Source organism: Gymnoscopelus braueri, assembly GCF_963280865.1.
Source record: "Gymnoscopelus braueri genome assembly, chromosome: 16".
NCBI classification, from domain to species: domain Eukaryota; kingdom Metazoa; phylum Chordata; class Actinopteri; order Myctophiformes; family Myctophidae; genus Gymnoscopelus; species Gymnoscopelus braueri.
The window spans coordinates 35,070,775-35,091,468 of NC_137616.1; the positions used below are offsets into that span (position 1 = coordinate 35,070,775).

At 39.4% G+C, this 20,694-nt stretch overlaps 2 protein-coding genes across 5 annotated transcripts; both read right to left on the reverse strand.

Moving 5' to 3' along the window:
* Window positions 1-379: 379 nt before the first annotated feature.
* On the reverse strand, window positions 380-7,344 carry LOC308102945 (poly(A) polymerase alpha-like; the record flags this gene model as incomplete). Its single annotated transcript, XM_080452797.1, has 9 exons — window positions 380-2,920; window positions 3,732-3,788; window positions 3,935-3,988; window positions 4,546-4,671; window positions 4,825-5,047; window positions 5,722-5,873; window positions 6,208-6,320; window positions 6,814-6,923; window positions 7,208-7,344. Coding segments are annotated over 9 exons (1,062 nt in total), but the record flags the coding sequence as incomplete, so codon positions are not given.
* On the reverse strand, window positions 7,214-20,442 carry LOC308103555 (poly(A) polymerase alpha; the record flags this gene model as incomplete). Of its 4 annotated transcripts, none has more annotated exons than XM_080453583.1 (13): window positions 20,222-20,442; window positions 18,104-18,274; window positions 15,614-15,680; window positions 15,307-15,388; window positions 14,827-14,936; window positions 14,688-14,741; window positions 14,439-14,550; window positions 14,179-14,268; window positions 13,510-13,648; window positions 13,276-13,348; window positions 11,595-11,715; window positions 9,883-9,967; window positions 7,214-7,615 (listed from the first exon to the last, which is right to left on the reverse strand). In XM_080453583.1, exons 1-13 carry the CDS (start codon window positions 20,227-20,229, stop codon window positions 7,558-7,560), a joined length of 1,170 nt encoding a protein of 389 aa, XP_080309709.1. In that variant the 5' UTR covers window positions 20,230-20,442. The 4 variants fall into 4 exon arrangements, 3 of the variants coding, with proteins under 3 accessions (XP_080309709.1, XP_080309708.1, XP_080309710.1); XR_013934753.1 differs by having other exon boundaries at window positions 7,265-7,336; window positions 7,562-9,967; XM_080453582.1 differs by having other exon boundaries at window positions 7,214-9,967.
* Between the last annotated feature and the right edge of the window lie 252 nt (window positions 20,443-20,694).

The window sequence follows — 20,694 nt, forward strand, 5'->3', positions numbered from 1 at the left end:
AGGTGTCTTACTGAATAGGGGATCTGTAATGATATTCATAAGAGGACCACCTACAGGGGGCACAGGAAAGACTGTTTCTTAGCAACAACATACACGTTCTTACAAGCTACGTCTTGGGAAATTTTGACCGGATTGGGATGCAAACAACAGAACATTTTTAACTAGGCCATGTTATCAGTCTGCTCCCTGGGATGAATATCTGGGTGTCTCGTCTGACAGAAATCCCCTAAGCTGATGATACATTATTTCAGAGATTTCATCTGGCTTTTATTTCAAATGATTTTTGAACAACTCCACTGTTTTGCGTGTATGGAAATATGAAAGTTTAATACGTGGTGGAATGGCCTTGTTTGACGAATGAGGACTCTCGGCACATCTCTGCAATATCGTAGACCTTTATTTGTGAAAAAGTACAATACCCCATCCTTACAAATAAGCCTAAGAAAAAACTTTAACTGAGAAGGAGCATTGTAAGAACAAGAGAATGCTTTGTTGAAAAAGTGATCTATACAGTTAGAATTTTTACGCACCATATCATCAGTGGTCTTCATCTGGTTTCATATTAACATATTCCACATGATTAACACAAACGATTCAGACAAAGCCAAAAATGTTGAGATAAATCAACAAAATAATGAGGTGAAAAATTTGTACACCTTCTAAGCTTTCAATACAGTCAACTACTAAGATCTAGCGCTGCTAAATCAAACTTAACCAGTTTAACATTCCTTCAGTTCCAATTCTGTAATGTAACCAAACAAATGTAAAAAATATAAAACAAAATTTAAACAAAATAAAATAAACTGTCTTTATTCACCAAAGCGATGTGATATTATGTTATGTAAGACATAATTAATGCCACATTCAAAACCATCACGGCTAAAGCTCAAGTCATATTTTCCACACACTTACTTTTTTTTTGTTTTCTATTATTGTACAAGACAAGACACTGAAGGTTACTGTACAACACCATGTACATTTTAAAGTTTATAAACTGGTCAACTCCTTTCTATTTCCACAACCTTCAGCCAACACTCAGCTACATTTATGACAGTCTAAAATGTTATTATATGTATTCATTATTATTTTTTAATTAGGAGTAGGTCCTACTTTTTGTTCCTGATGACCCTGTAACAGGCTGGGTGCATCAGAGGTGTGTGATGCTGGATTGACGCCATTAATCCATGCTGCCCTAGCCTTTCACTATCTTGCACGGTAGGATTAGCCCACCTGTCACAAAGCCAATGACTGGTGCAGGAACCGACTCAAAGCAATTTCAAACTGAGAAACGAAGCTTCACCATTCTTGATGTTCGCAAACTACCTCAGAACTACCCTACAAGGTGACCTAGCTTGCTGGAGAACCGCTCATCTTCCTTGCTGAGGATGCGGCGCAATCCACGGTTTGAGGTGTGGAGGACTGTACTATGAAGTCAAAGTAGACAGTACATAATTGAATGCACATGGTCCATCATCTGGCGCTAGGGGTCTGTGCTATATTTATCACCACAAATGTGAGCAGCATTTTGGTCAGTTGTGTACCCAAACCTGAGCTAGTTCCATTAATGAAAGTAAGTCTTAACATAATACGAAACTCGCTACAACTACCCTCCCTGATTCACTAAAACAAAAGGCAAAACAACAGTTGACACAGAATAATTAGTTATGTTTTGTTTCATGTCATGTTTCATATTATCAAAAGAGGAAACTAAAGCATTCCAGTAAAATCTCCTTTGTTTCACCCTCTGCTAATTAACACAATTGTTACAATGCAGGTCACTGTTGATCAATCCGACAAAGAAAGCACAACATTGATAAGTGGAGCCTTGCCAAACCAAAGCAACGAGAGGGTAGAAAAGAAAAATCATTCCAAAAAAAATATAATTAAATATAACTCACACAGACTCATAATGCTCATATCATGTATCATCACCTATCATCAATTTACTTGAGCCAGCAGTTTGTGAAACATGGGGTAGTCTGAACGGATCATCTATACTTTGTATTTTCTTTTTTTACAGGACATGTTTAAAGGGATATTTCACTTTCAAATAAAATAAACATTAAAAAGAAATATAAAAAATAAATGAAAAAAGTTATGGAAAAATCACGGCCCCCTCATGCATTAGAATGTCCTAATGCGTGAGGGGGACGTGATTTTTCCATAACTTTTTTTACATTTTATTTTTTTATGTTTATTTTATTTGAAAGTGAAATATCCCTTTAAATGCTTCATAAGATACATCTGGTTTGGCCCCATCAGACTGTATTTGACAATTGAAGCAGCAATTCAAGTATGTGAACCTCAACAGTGAAAGTAGTGATGCAATTTTTAACCAATCAGCATAATGGAAAATGACTAGGAAAGTAAGGCTCAGGGAGAAAAAAACAAAAAACACTGGATCCTTCAACTTGGCTCTAGCACCTGTTTGGCCTTTTCACACCAGAAGCCAGGTCTGGGGTCAGACTGGGGATGAGTGAAGTGGTCTCTGAACAGTGTACTAATTGGGTTAACTTCTACCCATTGCGCCAACTGTAGTGGAGGAAGGAACTTGAGGGGGGAAGAGGCCAGCAGAAGAGCTTCATCGCCCCCTTGTGGCGACTGCTGTGTTCCACACTAATGTAATATCCACAAGGTGACACTTACATCCAGCCCTCTGTTTGTCTGTGTTGTCAGGCATTACCGAGGGGTCATCTATAACTCTGGATGAATGAATACAAAGAATTCCATCATAGATTATGTGGGGGGGGGAGCTAGGAAATAGGAGAGGAGGAGAGGAGAGGTAGATGAAGGGGTTGGGACAGGCATCCATTCACCTGTTTGTCTGCTTCTACCTACTGAGCCGAAGCTTGATGGAGTTTTTGACCACGGGAATGGGGTTGCTGGGGAGCAGGGGCACGTCAGACAGGTCAGACAGTCTCTGAGAGGACAAGGAAGGAGGAACAAAGGACAGGTTAAAGAAACTGGACAATAAATAGTTTAGATCTGTCATTTCATTCCTTGAATCAATTTTGGAGAGTTTTGGAGAAAGACCATGTGGGCCATGGGCCTGTACCCGATTGTTTAATATACTGTATATGTTATGGCTCCCATATCATACTGTAATTTAGCCTGGACATAAATCCGTAGGCTCACTCACAAGCTTACAACAGGTCTTCTATTGTAAATGTACAAAGCCAGTAGCAATGAAAACGTAGACAATCTGTGTGTGGGGCATCCAGGAAGCGCAGGGGTAAAGTTCCTGCCCACAACTGTGGAGACTGGGATTCGATTCCCCCATGGCTCCAACAAACACAATTGGACGCATTTACAGGTGGGAAGACACTGCACTAGTGACTCCCACAGGTTGGTCGTCCTGTTTTCATTTCTGCTTGTACATAAAAGCAGACCTGTTTTCAGCTGGCATGTGTGCTTACAGTACACTCATGCTGCTGTTTCTTTTTACAAAATATTGTGCATAGGAATTCGTTCTGGATGTGTAAAGACGATTAGTATCTATAACCTGGTGCGATACAGACATCTGTCCAGGCTAAGCCAAGGATGAAATGAGCTCAAATGGGAGCCAGGGCTCCTGCATAACACTGGTTGTTCATTCCAAATGGCAGCAATGGAATCACTCTGCATTTTGGATGACTAAATGTCACCATATATTTGCTTTTCATGCACTGTATGGTGCGGTGTAATAAATTCAAAATAATTATCATCATCTATTGCGTGTGATTAATAAATACCTTAATTTGTGCCCCATTCTCCACTTCACCTTCAGCTGCAGGTATTTCCTCAGTCACCTGAGGGAAAAAAGGAAAAATTAGAAATTGCATATAAAAGATAATAGTACAGTAAAAGATATAATGTCAAACACAATCAGGGTACCACTCCAAACATTAACGATACTTCAAAATGACAAAAGTTAAAGCACATCAGCTCATGTTACCTCAGCCTCCATTGCAACGCTCTCTTCTTCCTCTTTTGGCTCACTGACTGGATCCTACATAGAAAAGAGGAAAACACAAAACATGGTTGAGTCCAAGAAGTTAAAAGTTGAGAGGGATAAGAATGTATTTGTCATCGTAACCATTTCTCATAAGGAGACCACACCGAGACATGAGGAGAGCAATCAGAAAAACACTTAACACCGTAGTTTACAATTATTCAAGTTGAAGCTACAGAAGGGATGGCCCAAATGGTATTTATTAGGCTTTGAACATTCGGTGGTGATAGAGAATCAAACTATAAAGCTTTGTATTGTTTTTTTTGTTATGTTCGCTCAGTGCGCAGATCCAGTCATTTGTACAAACACGCATACACCACTCACACAGACCGTTTCCATATCATCTCTAAAGCAGAACACTAGCAAAGTGCAGAGTGAATAGCCTCATGAGCCAGTTTGTAAAAAGAAAACACTGAACGTCTGGACCTTGGAATTGAAACCCAATTGTCAATATAACAAACGTCCGGATGTTCGGGGCCCGACCTAGATGAAGAAAACTTTTTTTTTCTTGCCAAACAGCCTCGTAAAAGCAACCAGGGTAAAAGTAAGCCGACCTCAGCCATGGTCTCTTCTAGCTGGGGTGAGGGGGTTCTCTTCACCACGGGGGGAGACAGGGTCTCACTGGGTAGCAGATCAGCACATCCCTGACTGCCTGCAGTGTTCATCTCTGAGCCTGTTTCCTAAAATCAGAAGGAAATCAAGAGATTACACACTAACACTTGTTGCTAGAATTTCAGCTGGTTTCAATTGACTTACAAGTTATCCTGTAGTCTGTTATGACTACAGGGCTGAGCATGACAAATATGAAATAACAAAAGAAAATATAACTGGACCTCGTCGGCTTTGAGCTTCTTTGCTGGCGCCTCTGCCTGGGGGGAGCCTGGTCTTTTGGCAGTGGGAGGGCCCATGGAAGGAGGCGGGGTCCTGCTGGATGGCACCGTGGCCGGGATGGAGCGCTGGCGCATCAGGGTGGGCTTGGTTCCCTCTGCTTCCCCCGCGGGTCTGGACTTTGTCTGGGCCTCTGGGTGGGGGACTGTGACAGATCCAGAGCTGGCCCTGTTGGTACGTAAAGACAAAACGTAAAAACATATTTTTGGCAGAGTATTGAGTTTTTTTTATTGTCCTGATCGATGAAAAGCACATGATTTTAAACGTATTAAATACTAATAACCTTGATATTAAAATCTCATAATTTACTACTTTTTGTTATTGTATATTGTCAAACACATTCACTCATAGCCGAAACTTTAACCCATCCTAACTATTAGGACCTAACTATTAGGAGACAGCCATTCTCTGGCCCCCAGGGACCAGTTGCAGCTCTTTTGGTCAAGGGCAGTGGCAGGAGTATGTCTCTAACATGCATGTCTTTTTAGTTTGAGAAGAAAACCTGTGTGAAAACATGGAGAACATGCTCAACACGCAAAGGCTCAAGTCAGCCTCCAGTGGGATTTGAACTCAAGACCATCTTGATGTGAGGCAACATTGTGAAACCCTGAGGCCCCTAATTCATCAACCGAAGAGCAGGTTGCAAGGTAAAGGAGGACTGTCAAAGCCATATCTTCAAGGCTTTCTTAAAGACTTTAAGACATCTCCACCTTGCACCTACATTGAATTAATAGGCTTGTATTAGGTGAGCGATTCCTCTCTCGGGCAGCGGCATAGCATGCAGCAGTGCATCTATGGCTACATACCTTATGCTAAATGACTGGGACTTAGTTGGGACTCACCCAAAAGGGTTTGGAGGCAGGCCCAGTGTGGACCCCCTGATGGGGGTAGAAGATGACACAGTGGTAGGCGAGGGAACTGACATGCTGTTGTCGCTGTCCATCGATAGGTCGAGACTGCTGTCATTCATTTGGCGAAGACCCTCAGTGGAATGCTGCAGCACAAAAAGAGTCACAAACAGGAGAGATACGTCGCCGTACCGTACATATAACACAATTTAGTTACATCAGAAAGACACAGGATTGATGTGTCTCTGAAACATCTGATTTAATCCACAGTTTAAGGTCATATGATATGAATGAGAAGAAGTCCCATACGTTTCACTTTTAAGATATATTTTACTTTTAGATATATTTTACGGTCTCTCAAAATTCTATATATTTTCTTCCTTATAAGAGTATCTCAAAACATGTATGACTATTTTTGTATAATAAGAAATGTGTTGAAATATACTTTCTTCTCAATCTGTATGCAATGAAGTGACAGACCTTTCTGCGTTTGAGGTTTGGCAGAAACTGGTGGAGCTGTCTCCTCTTCACGTGCATGGCTGAGATCTTCATTTCCTGCTCAAACATCTTGCTGCTTATCGCCTGTCTGTACACTGCAGCCATACAACACAATGATGAGACAGACAGGCAGGCAGGCTTACAGTCATCAGTGTTTGAAATGTACAAAACAATGCCCCCCTCTGTTGATATTCTAGGGACATTTCATAACATTTTGGGGGTACTTATTGGTTTATATTTTTACATTGCAGTATATGTCACATACATGGATGTTGTTGTTCGTGACGCTTCTCCCAGCACACCAGTTGCCCAATTAGCGCCAAACTTGGCATAAATATTGGTCATGGGGTCTACCCTTTGACAAACTACTTCACATTTCCCAGTGGGGCAGTAAATGTATACACATTCCTGAGTAAATCTGTAGATTTCCCGCGGGGAGGGTAAATGTAAATCTGGGATAATCTATTGATGAAATTTGGATAAAAACGCATCTTCCAGCAACACATCTCCCAATTAATGTATCCAAAGTTGAAAGAACCTATTCGAAAAGCTAAGCAAATAACATCACACAACTCTCAAAATCCTCACCAGTGTCAGTGAAAGACTGGATGTCAAAGGTCAGGTCGACGTTCAGATTCTCAGACCCTTCCATCTTCTTGAAGACAATCCCAATAACCCACATGGTGCTCAGCTCCTCTCTGGAACAAATGGAAAGGATAGAAAAAAAGTCTTAGGAATTGGCCAAAGATTAAATATGATTGATATGATCGTCATACTAATTAGGAGAGAGAAGTTTAGCAGTAAGTTGAACCTGCAAGGTACTATTATACTGTACTGGTAATAATTTTGTAATCATAAAATAGCAGGAAGCAATCTCACTTTGACCATTAATGTCAGATGCTCCAAAAGCATTCACAAAAGCCTCAAGAAAATAAGATTATGCTCTGATTAAAATGCTTTTAAATAATAACAGGGTACTCACTTCACGTCATTGCCATTGCCTTCTTTGGGGCCAGGGAACGACTGTGGATTGACATGGGCCAGAGTAATGAACTCGTTCTTCTCCAGGTTTCCAACCAGGATTCTGATTTTCGACTCTACCAAACCCACCCTGATGGATCAGATAAAAACAAGCCTTTTACCCAGAGGAACGTCTGACAAAACAGTTGGACATAAAATATTTATAACTATTTTTTGTGCTCTATGAACAGCATGGCCACAAATAAGAAGCAATCTCACCCAAAGAAATCTACATAGACGTCTTCATTCGTTCCAGTTTCACTCACACTCGGTTACTGCTGCTTTCTTATTCTCATAAATTTCTCTGGGTACTCACCATTCCAGGTGCTGCTTCTCTGTCGGCGCACTTGCTAGCAACACAATATAATGCCTTGGAACATAAGAGACAGAACAATGCCATTACACCCTAAAGGCAAATAGCGCAGACAACCAACACGCCAGGACGGCCAGGGGACACCCCTACAGCAACCCATACAATACAGCAGAATTCACACGTGTGGTTCAATGCCACAGAACTCACATGGCAGTGCCCAAAATACCATACTCACAAACTGTTAAGTACTCTTGTTGGATAATTATGGGCAAATTTATATCAATAGGAAAACAAGGCCAAGCTACAAAACAAACGTACAGGTTGTGAGAGTCTTGAGTTATATATGCTTGATATTCAAGTTGTATATTTTGATTACATCCAAGGGGAATTTTGAGTCATATGCTTGATACTCAAGTTGTTTATTTTGATTACACACTTCAAAGCTTTCTAAAATATCAATTATTCCAGTATGGAGGCACTGTTTTTCTGTAGTGAATGTCAAGAAAATATATGGCAGCTTAAAACTGCACAACTCACTGTCTACGATGTAACTAACTTTTGCATATGATTGGCCATCAAATCACCTTGGAAAATAAAATAATCAGTGCTGAGCCTGGCAAACATAAGATATTTATTCAAATAACACAATACAATGAATCCAATGCAAAAGGCCTCTAGGCTGCTCTAAAAGTAGAATTAAATGAAGACAATTCAAGAGAAAGATATTGATTGATATGTCAAGGGCTCAGAGCTTATAGCAACATTCCAAAAGCAACAAGAGGGAAAAAAATCAAAGATCCAACTTCCAAGCTTAACGCTGGAACAGACCACTCCGTGAGTCATTTCCTCTCTGGCCGGGCCGCTTCAAGGAAGGCGGGAGCTACAGTTGGCGCCCGTAGTATTTGAGAAAGTTCTGCCAGGGTTTGCTTAAGGCAGTAAGTTCTTCTATGGTATCTGCACATGCCATTTAATGTCATTGTTCACTTTGGACAGGCAAAAAAACCTGAGTGACACAAGGCAGTGCAGTACAGGCCTTGCACTTTGGTTCATTGAACAGGGTTCAATCTATAATCTCAGTTACCAGTGGTTAAATGTGTAAAAACCAGAGCCACGAGGGAGCCCCAATTAGTGGTTAAGCTGACATGGTACAATGTTGTACATCCAAATTAGATTTGTTTTTTAGAGAATGCTGCCATTTTTCCTAGTTAGCCAGAGACAGGCAATTCATGAGTGCCTTTTTTTTGTCTCCAAGTGCAGTTTTAAAGGTACAGTGTATTGAACAGTGATCTTAGCCTAGTTTAACTAATTTCTTTGATGAAACACTTAAAAAGATGGACAGCTGGTCTAACATTATACAATGTATACTTTTATTACGTTTGAAAAGTAAATACATTGTTGATGCTAGGCTAAACAAATGAGTATTAAATCTTCAGCTTTTGAGATTCATTTCCCAACTTTAGAGTAGCTACAATTTGATCCGTAGACATCCAGGAATTTAGTTAAACTAGTCTTAAACGCATTGTTCAAAATACCTTCAAACTGCACGTACAGACATAAAAAGGCACCCATGGGTTTGTCGAACACTGGCAAGGTAGGAAAAATAACTTTACAGCACCCCCAAAAACAAACTGTCCCTTTAAGTTAGGGAGAACACATGCTCAATTTGCAATTAGCTTTGGACATTAAACAACTGTCCAAAAAATGTTTCTTTAACATGCAGAATTCACAACTGCTCGACTGAGATGGCTCGCTGTGAGACACATTTACCCCATAAATTCAGGTTTTGATTTATGAAATCTAATTGGAAATTGCTAAATACCGTTATCAAAAATAAAACCAGTCTATAAAATCAAGACTACCAAGAAATACATTGTGCAATTTGTGATCTAAATCATTTTATTTTGAATTGAGTACAAGATAATAAGGCACAGGGGAAAACCAGGGAATGCTTAATCCTTACAAGTGAGTACCTACCTTTTTATTAAGAAAAATAACAAAAAAGACAAAATATAGAAGTTGTGCTTACATTGAAGGGACAGTATTTGAGTGATAAAGGGCTTCAGGTAGTGTTTTGAGTTAACATTTTAATATGAGCTTTAATGATCCTTTGAGAATCAAAGAAGGTGCTTAGGAGTCTTATCAGAAAGACTTTTATTCAAAACTTCAAATTGAATACGTGGAAACCATAAAAACTGGGAGCAAACTTCACATATCCTAAAAAAGTATTGTGCATGTGTGTGTGTGAGTTGTGCAAATGGTAATCTTTATTGAAATATTTGAATCTCACCACGTGTGTCCAACAGGATAGGCAGTTTAATACATACTTGTATTTCTGAAAGAAGTTTGGTGCTTCAAATAGTTTGGACCACTCTGCTTTATTCTGCAATATTTCATCGGTGATGGCAAGACCTGTAAAGGAAGATAAATGTTATTAAAAGGTCAGCGTTAATGTGGGTCGTGCTTGGATAACCACAAGGTTCCCATCCCACTCTTTGCAAGAAATACCTTTTCAGGACATATTATGTGACTCACACCTACAGTATATCAACATTAAGTCATCAATATCATATGTTCATATTTGACTTTAATAGGGCATTGTAAGTTAACAAATACTATTTTGACTAATGTGAAAATATTTAATAACATTTTAGGAATATATAGAATATATGCCATTAACCTGGCAATTAACCAAAATAGGAATGCTTGCATTTGTTACATATTACTGTGGACAGTATGTCATTTATTTTAGAAATAATTAATTTTTTTGCATAATAAATGAAAAGTTCAGTTTCTGACTGCTGGGAAAACGTATTAAGCAATTTCAATATGCCTTCAAATAACTTTTTATGACCATTTACAAAACAATTGTACTATGGTAACACAATAACAAATAATAACTAGAAAATGTGCTCCTCGGAGCACAAGTCTCTGCCAGCAGACCCATGCTATTTTAATCAAATGAAATCACTTACCCTATCTTTAACCATAGTTCTCTAGGAATGTTCTAATTCTTACTTAAAACAGAACATGTATCTACTGTATCTAATGAGATACAGTAGGGTAAAAGATATTTCCATCTCCTGTCTAAGCTATTTATATTACATATTGTGATGTCACGTGAAACTGACCAATGTTAGGTGTTCTCAGAGGGACACACACACGCACGGACGGGTGATTTGTACTTGAAGGTACTGTTCCAATCAAGACTGATTGATCCTGTCTTACCTCACTTCAAAAACATAATGGCTTTTTGAAGTGACACACCTATTTATAGGATTTTATTTCGTCATGCGTCCCTCTAGCCAATCAAAAGCATTGGTGTCAACATATTGTCACGTGTCACGTGGAGCTTGACCAATGTTAGCTTGGCTGGGGGGGGGGGGGGGGACACAGCGGGACAAAGCGAAAACATACTCTCTCCGCCTCCGGCGGAGACAATAATAAACAGAATTGATTAGGAAAATGATCATTAGTTGTAAACCTATGTTTTGGATGGTTTATATAGTGCTAAAAGTTGGAAGGATGGTTTATAAAAGTTGAAAGGAAGTGGCAAACTGAAGATGCATTGAGAATTTTTTTTTTCAGATTCACGTTTCAGTTACCATGACAAATCAGACTGTATATTCAGCATAAGAGCATCACACATAACAGTTTAAGGGGTGGATATGTTTACTATGTTTGTTCTTATAAAACACGCAGCTAATGCCTAAGCCTTTTTTATAGTCAGTGGACAAAAGAATAGAATGAAAATAGAACTAAAGAATAGAATGAAAATAGAAAGATCATACTTTCCAGATCATTCATATTATTTTGGAAATGTGGCTATTTTTCCAATTTTTACAGCTCAATGACATGATGTTTAATCACCAATGAACTATTAATTAATCAATAAAAAATAAAATAATGAATACATTATTTCCCATAACAAGCCAGAAGTAGTGATATATTAAATTCAAGATTTTTGTCAAACATTTTAATTGTAAATGTAACTGGCTCCAATGCATCTTTGATGGCTATCAGATGAATGACAACAGACCCTGTTTGAACTCATCCACCATGACGGCTCGGGTGGAGGCAGACACGTTGTAGGTGGAGTTCTGCTGGGGGTACGCTGGGGTGATGATGGGCATCAGGTGATAACGGTCACTTGGAGTAACCTGAGACAACATAGGCAATGGTTTGACAAGGTTTCAAGGTTTGCATGGGAAAGACAAAAAGATGTTCTGAGATTATTCTGTTCAAGATGTTTCTAAAGATCAGTCTGAAAAAAAAAAACAGTCTGACGTTGGGGCAAAGCATGATTTTCTTTGTCAAAATTGTGATTTTATGTCTGATTGTTTTTACAGTGCCTTGGCAGAGTGCCTTGGCAGATGGATGAGAAACCCTTTTCAGTGACAGTCGATTCACAGGTAGCAAGTGAACTTAGATTTACAATCTTAGAAAAGTACGGAGCCCTGGAGTGGCCATTGACAGAAAAGATTAATCGAAATATTTCGAAAATTAGTATATCAAAAATCATTTGTTGAATGGGATTCTAGGAAACATAGAAAAACACTACTGGAAACAGAAAGAAGTTGAGGGTCTCCAAGGGTGGAATTTTCCTCCGATCAAATATTTGGTGATGGAAAGCTTATAAACACAGATATGAATGCTCAGATTCAACCCTTAGCAGATACTTATTTGAAGTACCGTATTCAAAAATGTTTTTTTGTCAAATAGTCAACCATCATAAAAGGAAAGAATCAACTTTTTTCTTACAGCCGATTTAAGTAGAGAGTAGGTCACATTTATAGACAGAATCATGGTCATGAGTAAAAATTAAATCCCAAATCCCACTCAATGTAATTTTGTGTTTTTAAGAGTGCTACAGGGAAATCATATATTATATTACATCAGTAATTCAATTGAAAGCTCCAAACAGATTCAACAGTAGCACTAGCTACACCAATCAATGGACTGATTATCAATGCTCAACTCTACTCTACTGAAGTTGGCCATACTGTAGGTATACAGTAGAAAATCTGAATTAAATGTGGTATCTTCTCTATTGTGTATTTGCCAATCACCAATGAATTAATGAATCACCAATAAAATAATCTAATTATGGCCCATCACAACAAACCAGAAGTAGTGGTATATTAAAATACTAATATATATATATATTTTTTTAATTGACTTTTTCTGTGGAAGATGGAAGAAGAACCGAACTATCCAGATCTTCAAATCGTAAAATCAACAGAAAGTTTAGAAATGTATTTAAAACAAATGTCGCACTGGATTTTGTAATGTTATATATTGTCAGAACCAGCTTTGTTTGCATTCGTTTATGCGCAAAAAGAGTGACTTTTGGATTAGTCTAATCAAATGAGCAATGGAGCAATATATTTCGTCAATTGGACTAGTTAGTTATATCATGACAAGTGAAACTGCACAACTCAGACCTCTACCAAAGTGCACTATTGCTTTAAAGGGGAATTGCAAAGATACATAGCTTTTTAACCGTTAAGATTTCTAACCCTTACTGAGGAATGTCACCTTGAAGACTTGTAAGCATTTTCCAAAGTAATAAAAACAAAGGCAATCAGCTAGCCAGTAATGAACAATTACTATAATGTACTTGAAGTGTGCACTGTGCAGCTGTAATTATCTAGGAAAATACTGCATAAAGATGGAATAATCTCTATTCAGGTTACAGGTACAGTTCGGTTTATAATTACCCTGGGGTCCCAAACTGGAAGGTTGAGGTTGCAGTCCTCTGGTTGCTTTAACAGAACAGGGTTTGGCCATTCCCTGCAACACAGAAAGCAGGTCAACTTTTTCACCAACACGCATATCTCTTCATTTCATCCTTACCGAAACTAACCTTTTACAATGATATCTGTCACAGGACAGCTCTGTGAGCCAGAACAGAGTTCTTTATAATGGACACCAATGCTATCAGGGCAACTCACCACTTTGAAAAGACCAGGAAGAATTTGTGCACCAGGGTAGAGGCCACAGCATTGGGGTAGAGCTGGCAAGTCCTGGCTACCAGCATGGCCCATGACACGCCACCCAGGAAGCCCAAGATGTTGGAGTAAATGTTATGGCCTGGAGTGGACAGGAGGAAAGGGCAACACAACATTCAATCTAAAGGCACTTAGATAAGGTATGGAATCCAATAACTTATGCTAAGCCACTAACTGCATATTATAAAAGGTTTGAATGTTGACTACACCTGCAACATTTTAGCATTTTTACTACTATATTTTTTATACAATGTCATGCTTGCCAATAGCAATTGGGGATTCCCTTCGGAGTGGCAATGCATGCCAGACAACAACAACAAAAAACAGCCATGCCATCGACAAAACCGGCAAGGCTTTTGTTTACCTGCTGGAAAACAAATGTGACTGGGATGTGGTTGCCAAGTACGCTATGTAGGCAAACCAAACAAAGTCACCATGGCAACATGACCCACTGTTTACTTGGTTTAAAAAAATGCAATGACAGGCAAGTTTCTTTTTGCTCCAACTAATCCTGTTGTGAGTGAAGACCAACACAGGTCACCCTTCCAAAGAAAGGAAAGAATGCTCTGTATGTACACCATTTAGCCTACTTTATGAACAGATTCAACTAACGTTTAGCCCACAGTTTGATGGTTCTCAGAGTGAGCCTGAAGTTCTCTATATTGGGCACCATGTGGAGAATCTCATCGGTAACTCTGCAGCCTATGAAAATAAAGAAACAAAACAGCTTTCATTATCATGCTTAAGAACAAAGAAATAGGACACTAAAAGTACAAACTAACTTTCTTTCTCCTGCATAAAACATCACCAACTGCTAAAGACTTCAGAAGTCAGTTTAATAGCTTTTGTACTTATCAGTTGGTAGCATTTACCATTGAGACTTCTTATACACCTGATGTCCAAGTTCTTCAGTAGTCCATCATCTCTGAGATCCAGATTCTCTGGAATCGTTTGCAAAGCTAACCGGGCAAACAGTATGTCAATCTATAAAAACAAATGGGTACAGAAGTCTATAAAAACATAAATTGACATGATTGGTTTACACAAGAAGCCCCAAGTTTAAGACACAGAAACTAATAGCATTTCAGTGTTCACTGAATTCTCTCCCCTTCAAAACATACCTCAATTCCATCAAATGATAGCTTGATGACAGGGACAAAAGCCTCTTCTACAGCCTAGGGGAGAAATATAATGTCAGTCTACACCAAACAAGGAAAGCCTTTTGGACTGCGACGCCAAAGAATAAATTATGCTGCATACCCGTAGGTCCTTGACCTCCTCTTGTTCTTTCAGCTTCTCATAAAAAGACGTGAAGAAGTCAGTTCTCTCTACATGTCGAGGTGCTACACAGAGGGCATCAATATCAGCACCTGCCAGGAGAAACAGAACAGAGATGCAGTACTGTGTACATAATGTAGAGATACAGCAATACACAGATAGGTTCTCAAACAACAACACCACTGTATTCATTCTGCAGCAACAACCCACTACTGAAAGAGTCATGCTTGGTGCTAGGGGTGGGCAATATCTTCTGGCATTTTCCCAAGTTGATATTTATAACCAGTGGGACTTGGAAATATGCCCCCGTTTTCCTTGCGTTGTTCTTGTGTATTTCATTAACGAGAACGTGTCATTCTTTTCCCAGTGGAACCCAATTTGATTCCTGATTCGTTAAAAACTGATTGACCAGTAAAAAACATAACATATGGTCCTCTTCAGGCAAAAGAAGAAAGCGATTACCTTTTGTGTGTACCCCTAAGCGATAGGATCCAAATGTGAAGATCTTGCCTCCAACTGTTTCTATCATTGATATAGGTAGGTTCTAAAGACAGAAAGACAATTTAAGTCATATATAATTATGTAAACGACAAGATAGTGCTGCTTACCATACAATATTTACTGACCACACTTTATACCAACCAGACCAATATTTTCAGTTTCACTAAATTTACTAATTTTCTTAATTTTTGTCTTCTCCATTTCATATTGGAGAATTGTATATAATTCCCAGCACTACAAGGCAGAACATGAATACAAACACCCCTACCTTTAGTTCGCTGATCTCTGTAATCCATTCTTTAACCAGTGTATTTAATTTGCCCAACACCAGAATTCTGTAAATAAAAAGTTAACAGGTTAAGAAAGCAACTAGACGCGTCGCAATTCAGGGCAATTGCAGAGTGTGGTTGCGCCGACGCGATTCGCGGGTCGGTGCCGCCGGGACCCGAGTAATACGCTGGGAGGAATACCGTCGGAGGCTGCGGCAATTACATTGTCACGTCACTCCTGAGATCACTTGCTTTTCATTTTGAGAGGATTGATCCCCCAAAAATCATGTTTTTGCATAAAACGGTTACGTTTTGGGCATTTGTGGCGCCCTCTATGGGTCAAAGTGGAAATTATTTTGGGGATTCGTTGAGTAAACCACCCTCGACATGTGATTCAAATTTGGGATTGACCGGACGTTTCGTTCGTGATTTGTAGCATTTTTGGTAAAGCGGGCCCCTCCCACTAACTTTGGAAGCCATTTACGGACGAACGGTAAGGACTATCAAAATGCCGTTTGGATATGTTTATCGCATGGGCCCAGAGATCATGTGTACCGATTTTTGTTAAATTTGGACAAAATATATGGGAGGAGGAGCTAAAAGTGTGTTTTGAAGAAAATTCAAAATGGCGGAAAATCTATCCTGACGCAAATGGGCGTGGCCTATATGGGGAGATGCGTCGTGACCCAAGGAATCTAGGGAAAAATTAGGGGAAAAAATCTAGGGAAATTTTGATTTTACGACCTACGGTTCAAGAGTTATAGGCCAAAACGTAAAGGGGGCTGTTATAGCGCCACCATGTGGCCGATTAGTGTAATTATTTTATCAATAATTTCGGACTAAATTAGGAACCTCCCCTCCAAATCTGGTAACTCTAGCTCTTACGGTTTCTGAGAAAAAAATACTTGAATTTGAGTTTTTGCACTTTTCCATTAAAGTGGATGGGGAAATTTAATGCACTAATAAATCAATATCAATAAAACTATGCAACCAATCTCTTAGCCTTATACAAGCGCACGATTCCCGGTGAGGCCGGTCATTTTGACATATGGCACTAAATTGGGAAAAATAAACTGTGGGAGGAGAGACGATCTAAACTATTGTTTATCTATAATAATAATAAAGTGTGAGGATTACTATAGTCTGGTTGCCCTGTTAGGGCAACCACACTAATTACTATTTAAAATTCAGGTAATGAATATCAGCGTTTTTCCTGTTCCAGTTCATAAAATGTCTCGTTTCAGATTTGGTGAGTGAAGTTCTCAAAATGCATATTTATGCTCAAACACAAAGTCTTATATCTTATTTAGTACATGTGCACAGTAATAATCTGTATAGTTTACATGTGAATTGTCTCCAGATTTAGGAAAACTAAACTTTTATTAGACAAAAGTATAGACAGAAGTATACAAATCAGTCAGTCACACATCAACAACTAGTGATGGCACAGATGGCATCCTGCCTGAGAGCATTTGAGCATTATATCAATGCATTTGAGCATTGATATCATTTTTTATGTTAAAAAAATTATAATCATACTGTGGCGGTCGGATTTAAGGGGTGGCTGCTAAATGCATATAAGGGAAACACTGCGTAAAGTTATTTCCACTCCGACCGTATCAGAAACCCGAAAATGGTATTGAACCCAGGCTAGTGATTGCCAGAGTAGAGCAGGCCGCCAGACGAACGGAATACACCTGGGGTTATTATGGGTTTGGGGGAGTATATAAGGATCTCTCATTGACACCCTCATTCTCTCCATTTCCTTTCCAGAGACAGGTCCTGTCTGGGCTGCCACCTGGCCTGAGTGGGCCTAACCCTCTTGTTTAGTTTTGTACCTTATTATACAACACTCGCACAGCACATTCCACACATTCACACACAGCATACATGACTGGCTACTGACCTTATTCACACCTCATTCCTTTCCTTTTGGTTATTGCCGTATTTCTTGAATTTTAGTCAAATAAATGTAAGTTAAAATGTTTGAATCATGTGTGGAGCTGTGGAAATTATGAACATCACTTCAAGTAGTGTTCTTATAAAATGGTCCTATGTTAGACCAGAGATTTGTATTTATTTATGTTTTGGGTGAAGAGAAAACAGACCTCGGTGCTGGTCTTTGAAAGCTTGTCTATAAAATATCGATACATTTAGGTGATAAATATGCCATAAAGTTGCTCAATCTTGATTACTTCAACAATCAACATCTACACTTATAAAACTTTGCTTTTAATAATTGGCATTAAAGATAAACTAGACAGCATTATTTTCTTCATAAAAGGTGGTTAGTGTTTCTGTGAATATAGCTGTATGCTTTATTTCAGATAGATCAGTGAAGAGAGACATAGAAACCAAGAGTAGGTCACTAGGAGCACAGGGTCTGTACACTGACTGCCACCAGGCATAAAACATTGTTTGGATGTTACTTGTTACATAACCACATTTATGGATTGGATTGGAAACACACAAAAAACTGTGCAACTCACCTGCGCTGCAGTTCAAGCTCCTCTTCAAACACCCCGTATGGCTTTAGGGTCTCTGTCAGTTTCTGGGTCAAGACCAGATCCAACTCCTTGGGCAGAGCCAAGCTAATGGGAGACGTGATCCCGAAGTGCTTGGGAGTCTGCTGGGCTGCAGGAGCCTGGCTGGTGATTGGACTGGAAAGGGTTCAGAGTTGATTAAAAAGAAGAGGAAAAAAAAGACAGCAATTAATAAATAAGCAGAGCTTTCTCTACTGGTGTGTGGAATTTATTTTTGTTGAATTGCTGTTTGTCCTGCACCTGGGCATTCAGAGTGGATTGTGCGTGCACTATCTTTTCATGCATTCAGAGTTTATTACACCCTCTATTCCTAGTAAAACAGAGCTGAGTTACAAACTGTAATTGGACTGATTTTTTTGTCTACACATATTTATTATGAAAGGAACCTGCTATATTTTAAAAGGTGCCTTAAGTGTTCTCCCCCCATAAAAACTAACTGTTTTTTTGTTAAAAAAAAGGTTCAAGCTTTATGTATTCTGATAATCATTGCTTTGGAGTGTTTGTTCAGGCTTCCCCAATCCCTCCAGCACTTTAGTAAACAGAAAATAAATGTTCAGGTGGGACACCAGTTTTATCCAAACAGGAGAGAGAACCACATTTTCAGCTTAAATTTCACAGTGTTTCAGTTCCAATTTTGTCTGCTCATTTGTTTGTTTAAAGGATTTCAAATTTCACTTGTTTATCCTGTAGGAGTTCTCTCCCCTGAATGGATCAAATTAGTATCCCAATCTGAAAATGTATTTCTGTTCACTACAGAGCTGGAGACAGGGGTCTGTTACTGAACTAACACTAATTATTACTATGAGAACAGAAATATAGAGCTATGTACGTTACACTTATTTGATTTAACAAAACAAATATCACTGCAAGCGATATTTTGATATTCAAATGTGACGTCACAAATGTATTTATCCATTCATTTATAAGCCATATTATTGCTAGTGTTCTGTTCCAGCAATTTAACACACGGCGCTTGAAAAATACCAGATTTTTGACTTGATGCCAACAGTCATCGAGGGGTGGCTTCAGGTCATCCCACACACAAGAATGTTATTAACCTCGCGTCACCAGGCTTTTACAATGTTATATAAAGGGACTCTTAAAGTCACACGCAATCATATACGTGTGTTATACACGCCAGGTTGTGTTTTTAATACGATTAATACCTACAAAATGATGCACAGCACAGTTGCAATGGCAATGCAAGGCCTGCGTGTTTGTGTTTTAACCACCAGCAGCAATGCATAGCTGTCATCCAAGGACAGCAGGCTATAGAGTTACAACTGACATAACTTCAGGGTGTACAAAACTGCCAACATTTATATTCTATTAGCTTGTTGAGCTAAATGTGCTTTTAAAAAAAAAGCTATAACACCTATGACAGGGTGTCAGTGGGGATAAGAGAGGAGAGGAGAGGGGAGCTTCTCTCTGCTTTGTTTTGGTTTCACTATACTCTGTCGGTTAGCTACATTAGCACCAGTTGGCTAAAGAAAAACATGGCATGCGAACAGAAGAGATTATTTAGAAGCGATACGCTCGAGCAAAATGGCGTTTTCGCCAGATAAAACCTTTGTTTTTTGTAAACAACACACTTCAAACCCAAAAAAAAAGTGTTAAAACGACCCGATTTTCTGTAGAAATTAAGTCATTTTTCTCGAGCCGACATGCTATCAATTAGCCAATTTGAAGGCCTTTGACTGGCTGGTGGTTAATATACTTCGTCGTACGACGGGGCGTACCGCGTGCCGAAAATGGCAGATCTAAAAGCTCACAACACGGCGCGGAAGCGACGTGTTGTGAGCTTTTAGATCTGCTATTTTCGGCGCGCGCGTCGTACAAGAGGCCCCGGGGCGGTGGAGGGGAGGAGAGGGGGAACATAAGAGTTAAAATATATCGAGGGGGGACGGCACCGGGGGCCTCTTGTACGAAAATAGAAGATCTAAAAGCTCATAATACGTCGCGGAAGAGACCTGTAGTGAGCTTTTAGATCAGCTATTTTGGGCGCGTTGAATCCCCTCCAACACAAAAACCTGGGAAAAAAAGCACAACAAAAAGGTTACTCACAAGGGCATGGCGGCCAAATATCAACCACTCCAATAATTTCTTATCATTCTCGTCCTCCTCTGCCGCCTCGCTCCTCTCACCCACATGAGTTTTGTTTGTTTTTATTTTGTGTTTCTTATTCTGACACAACGACGGACTCTCTTATCAGCAGACGGCGGCTGGAGCGGGATTCGAACCTTTTGTTTCCCACACTGTCTGAAACATGGCGCGCGTAGCCAGCTCGAGCTCGGCCTGTTGGAGGCGACGTTCCGCGGTCACGTGACCAGCACGTCGCGATGTTGTGCCGACATTGGTGACCTGGTCGAAATTCGAATGTCGTGACTGTTACAGCAGTTGGTTGGTGTTGTGTGTGTGTGAATGTTGTTTTACTAAAACCAAACATTGAACAATCTTCAAACTAAACTGTTTGGTTAACTTATGTTACCCACGTTATGTTGTGATCTGAATTTTCAGTCATATGGTCGAGTTAGAAA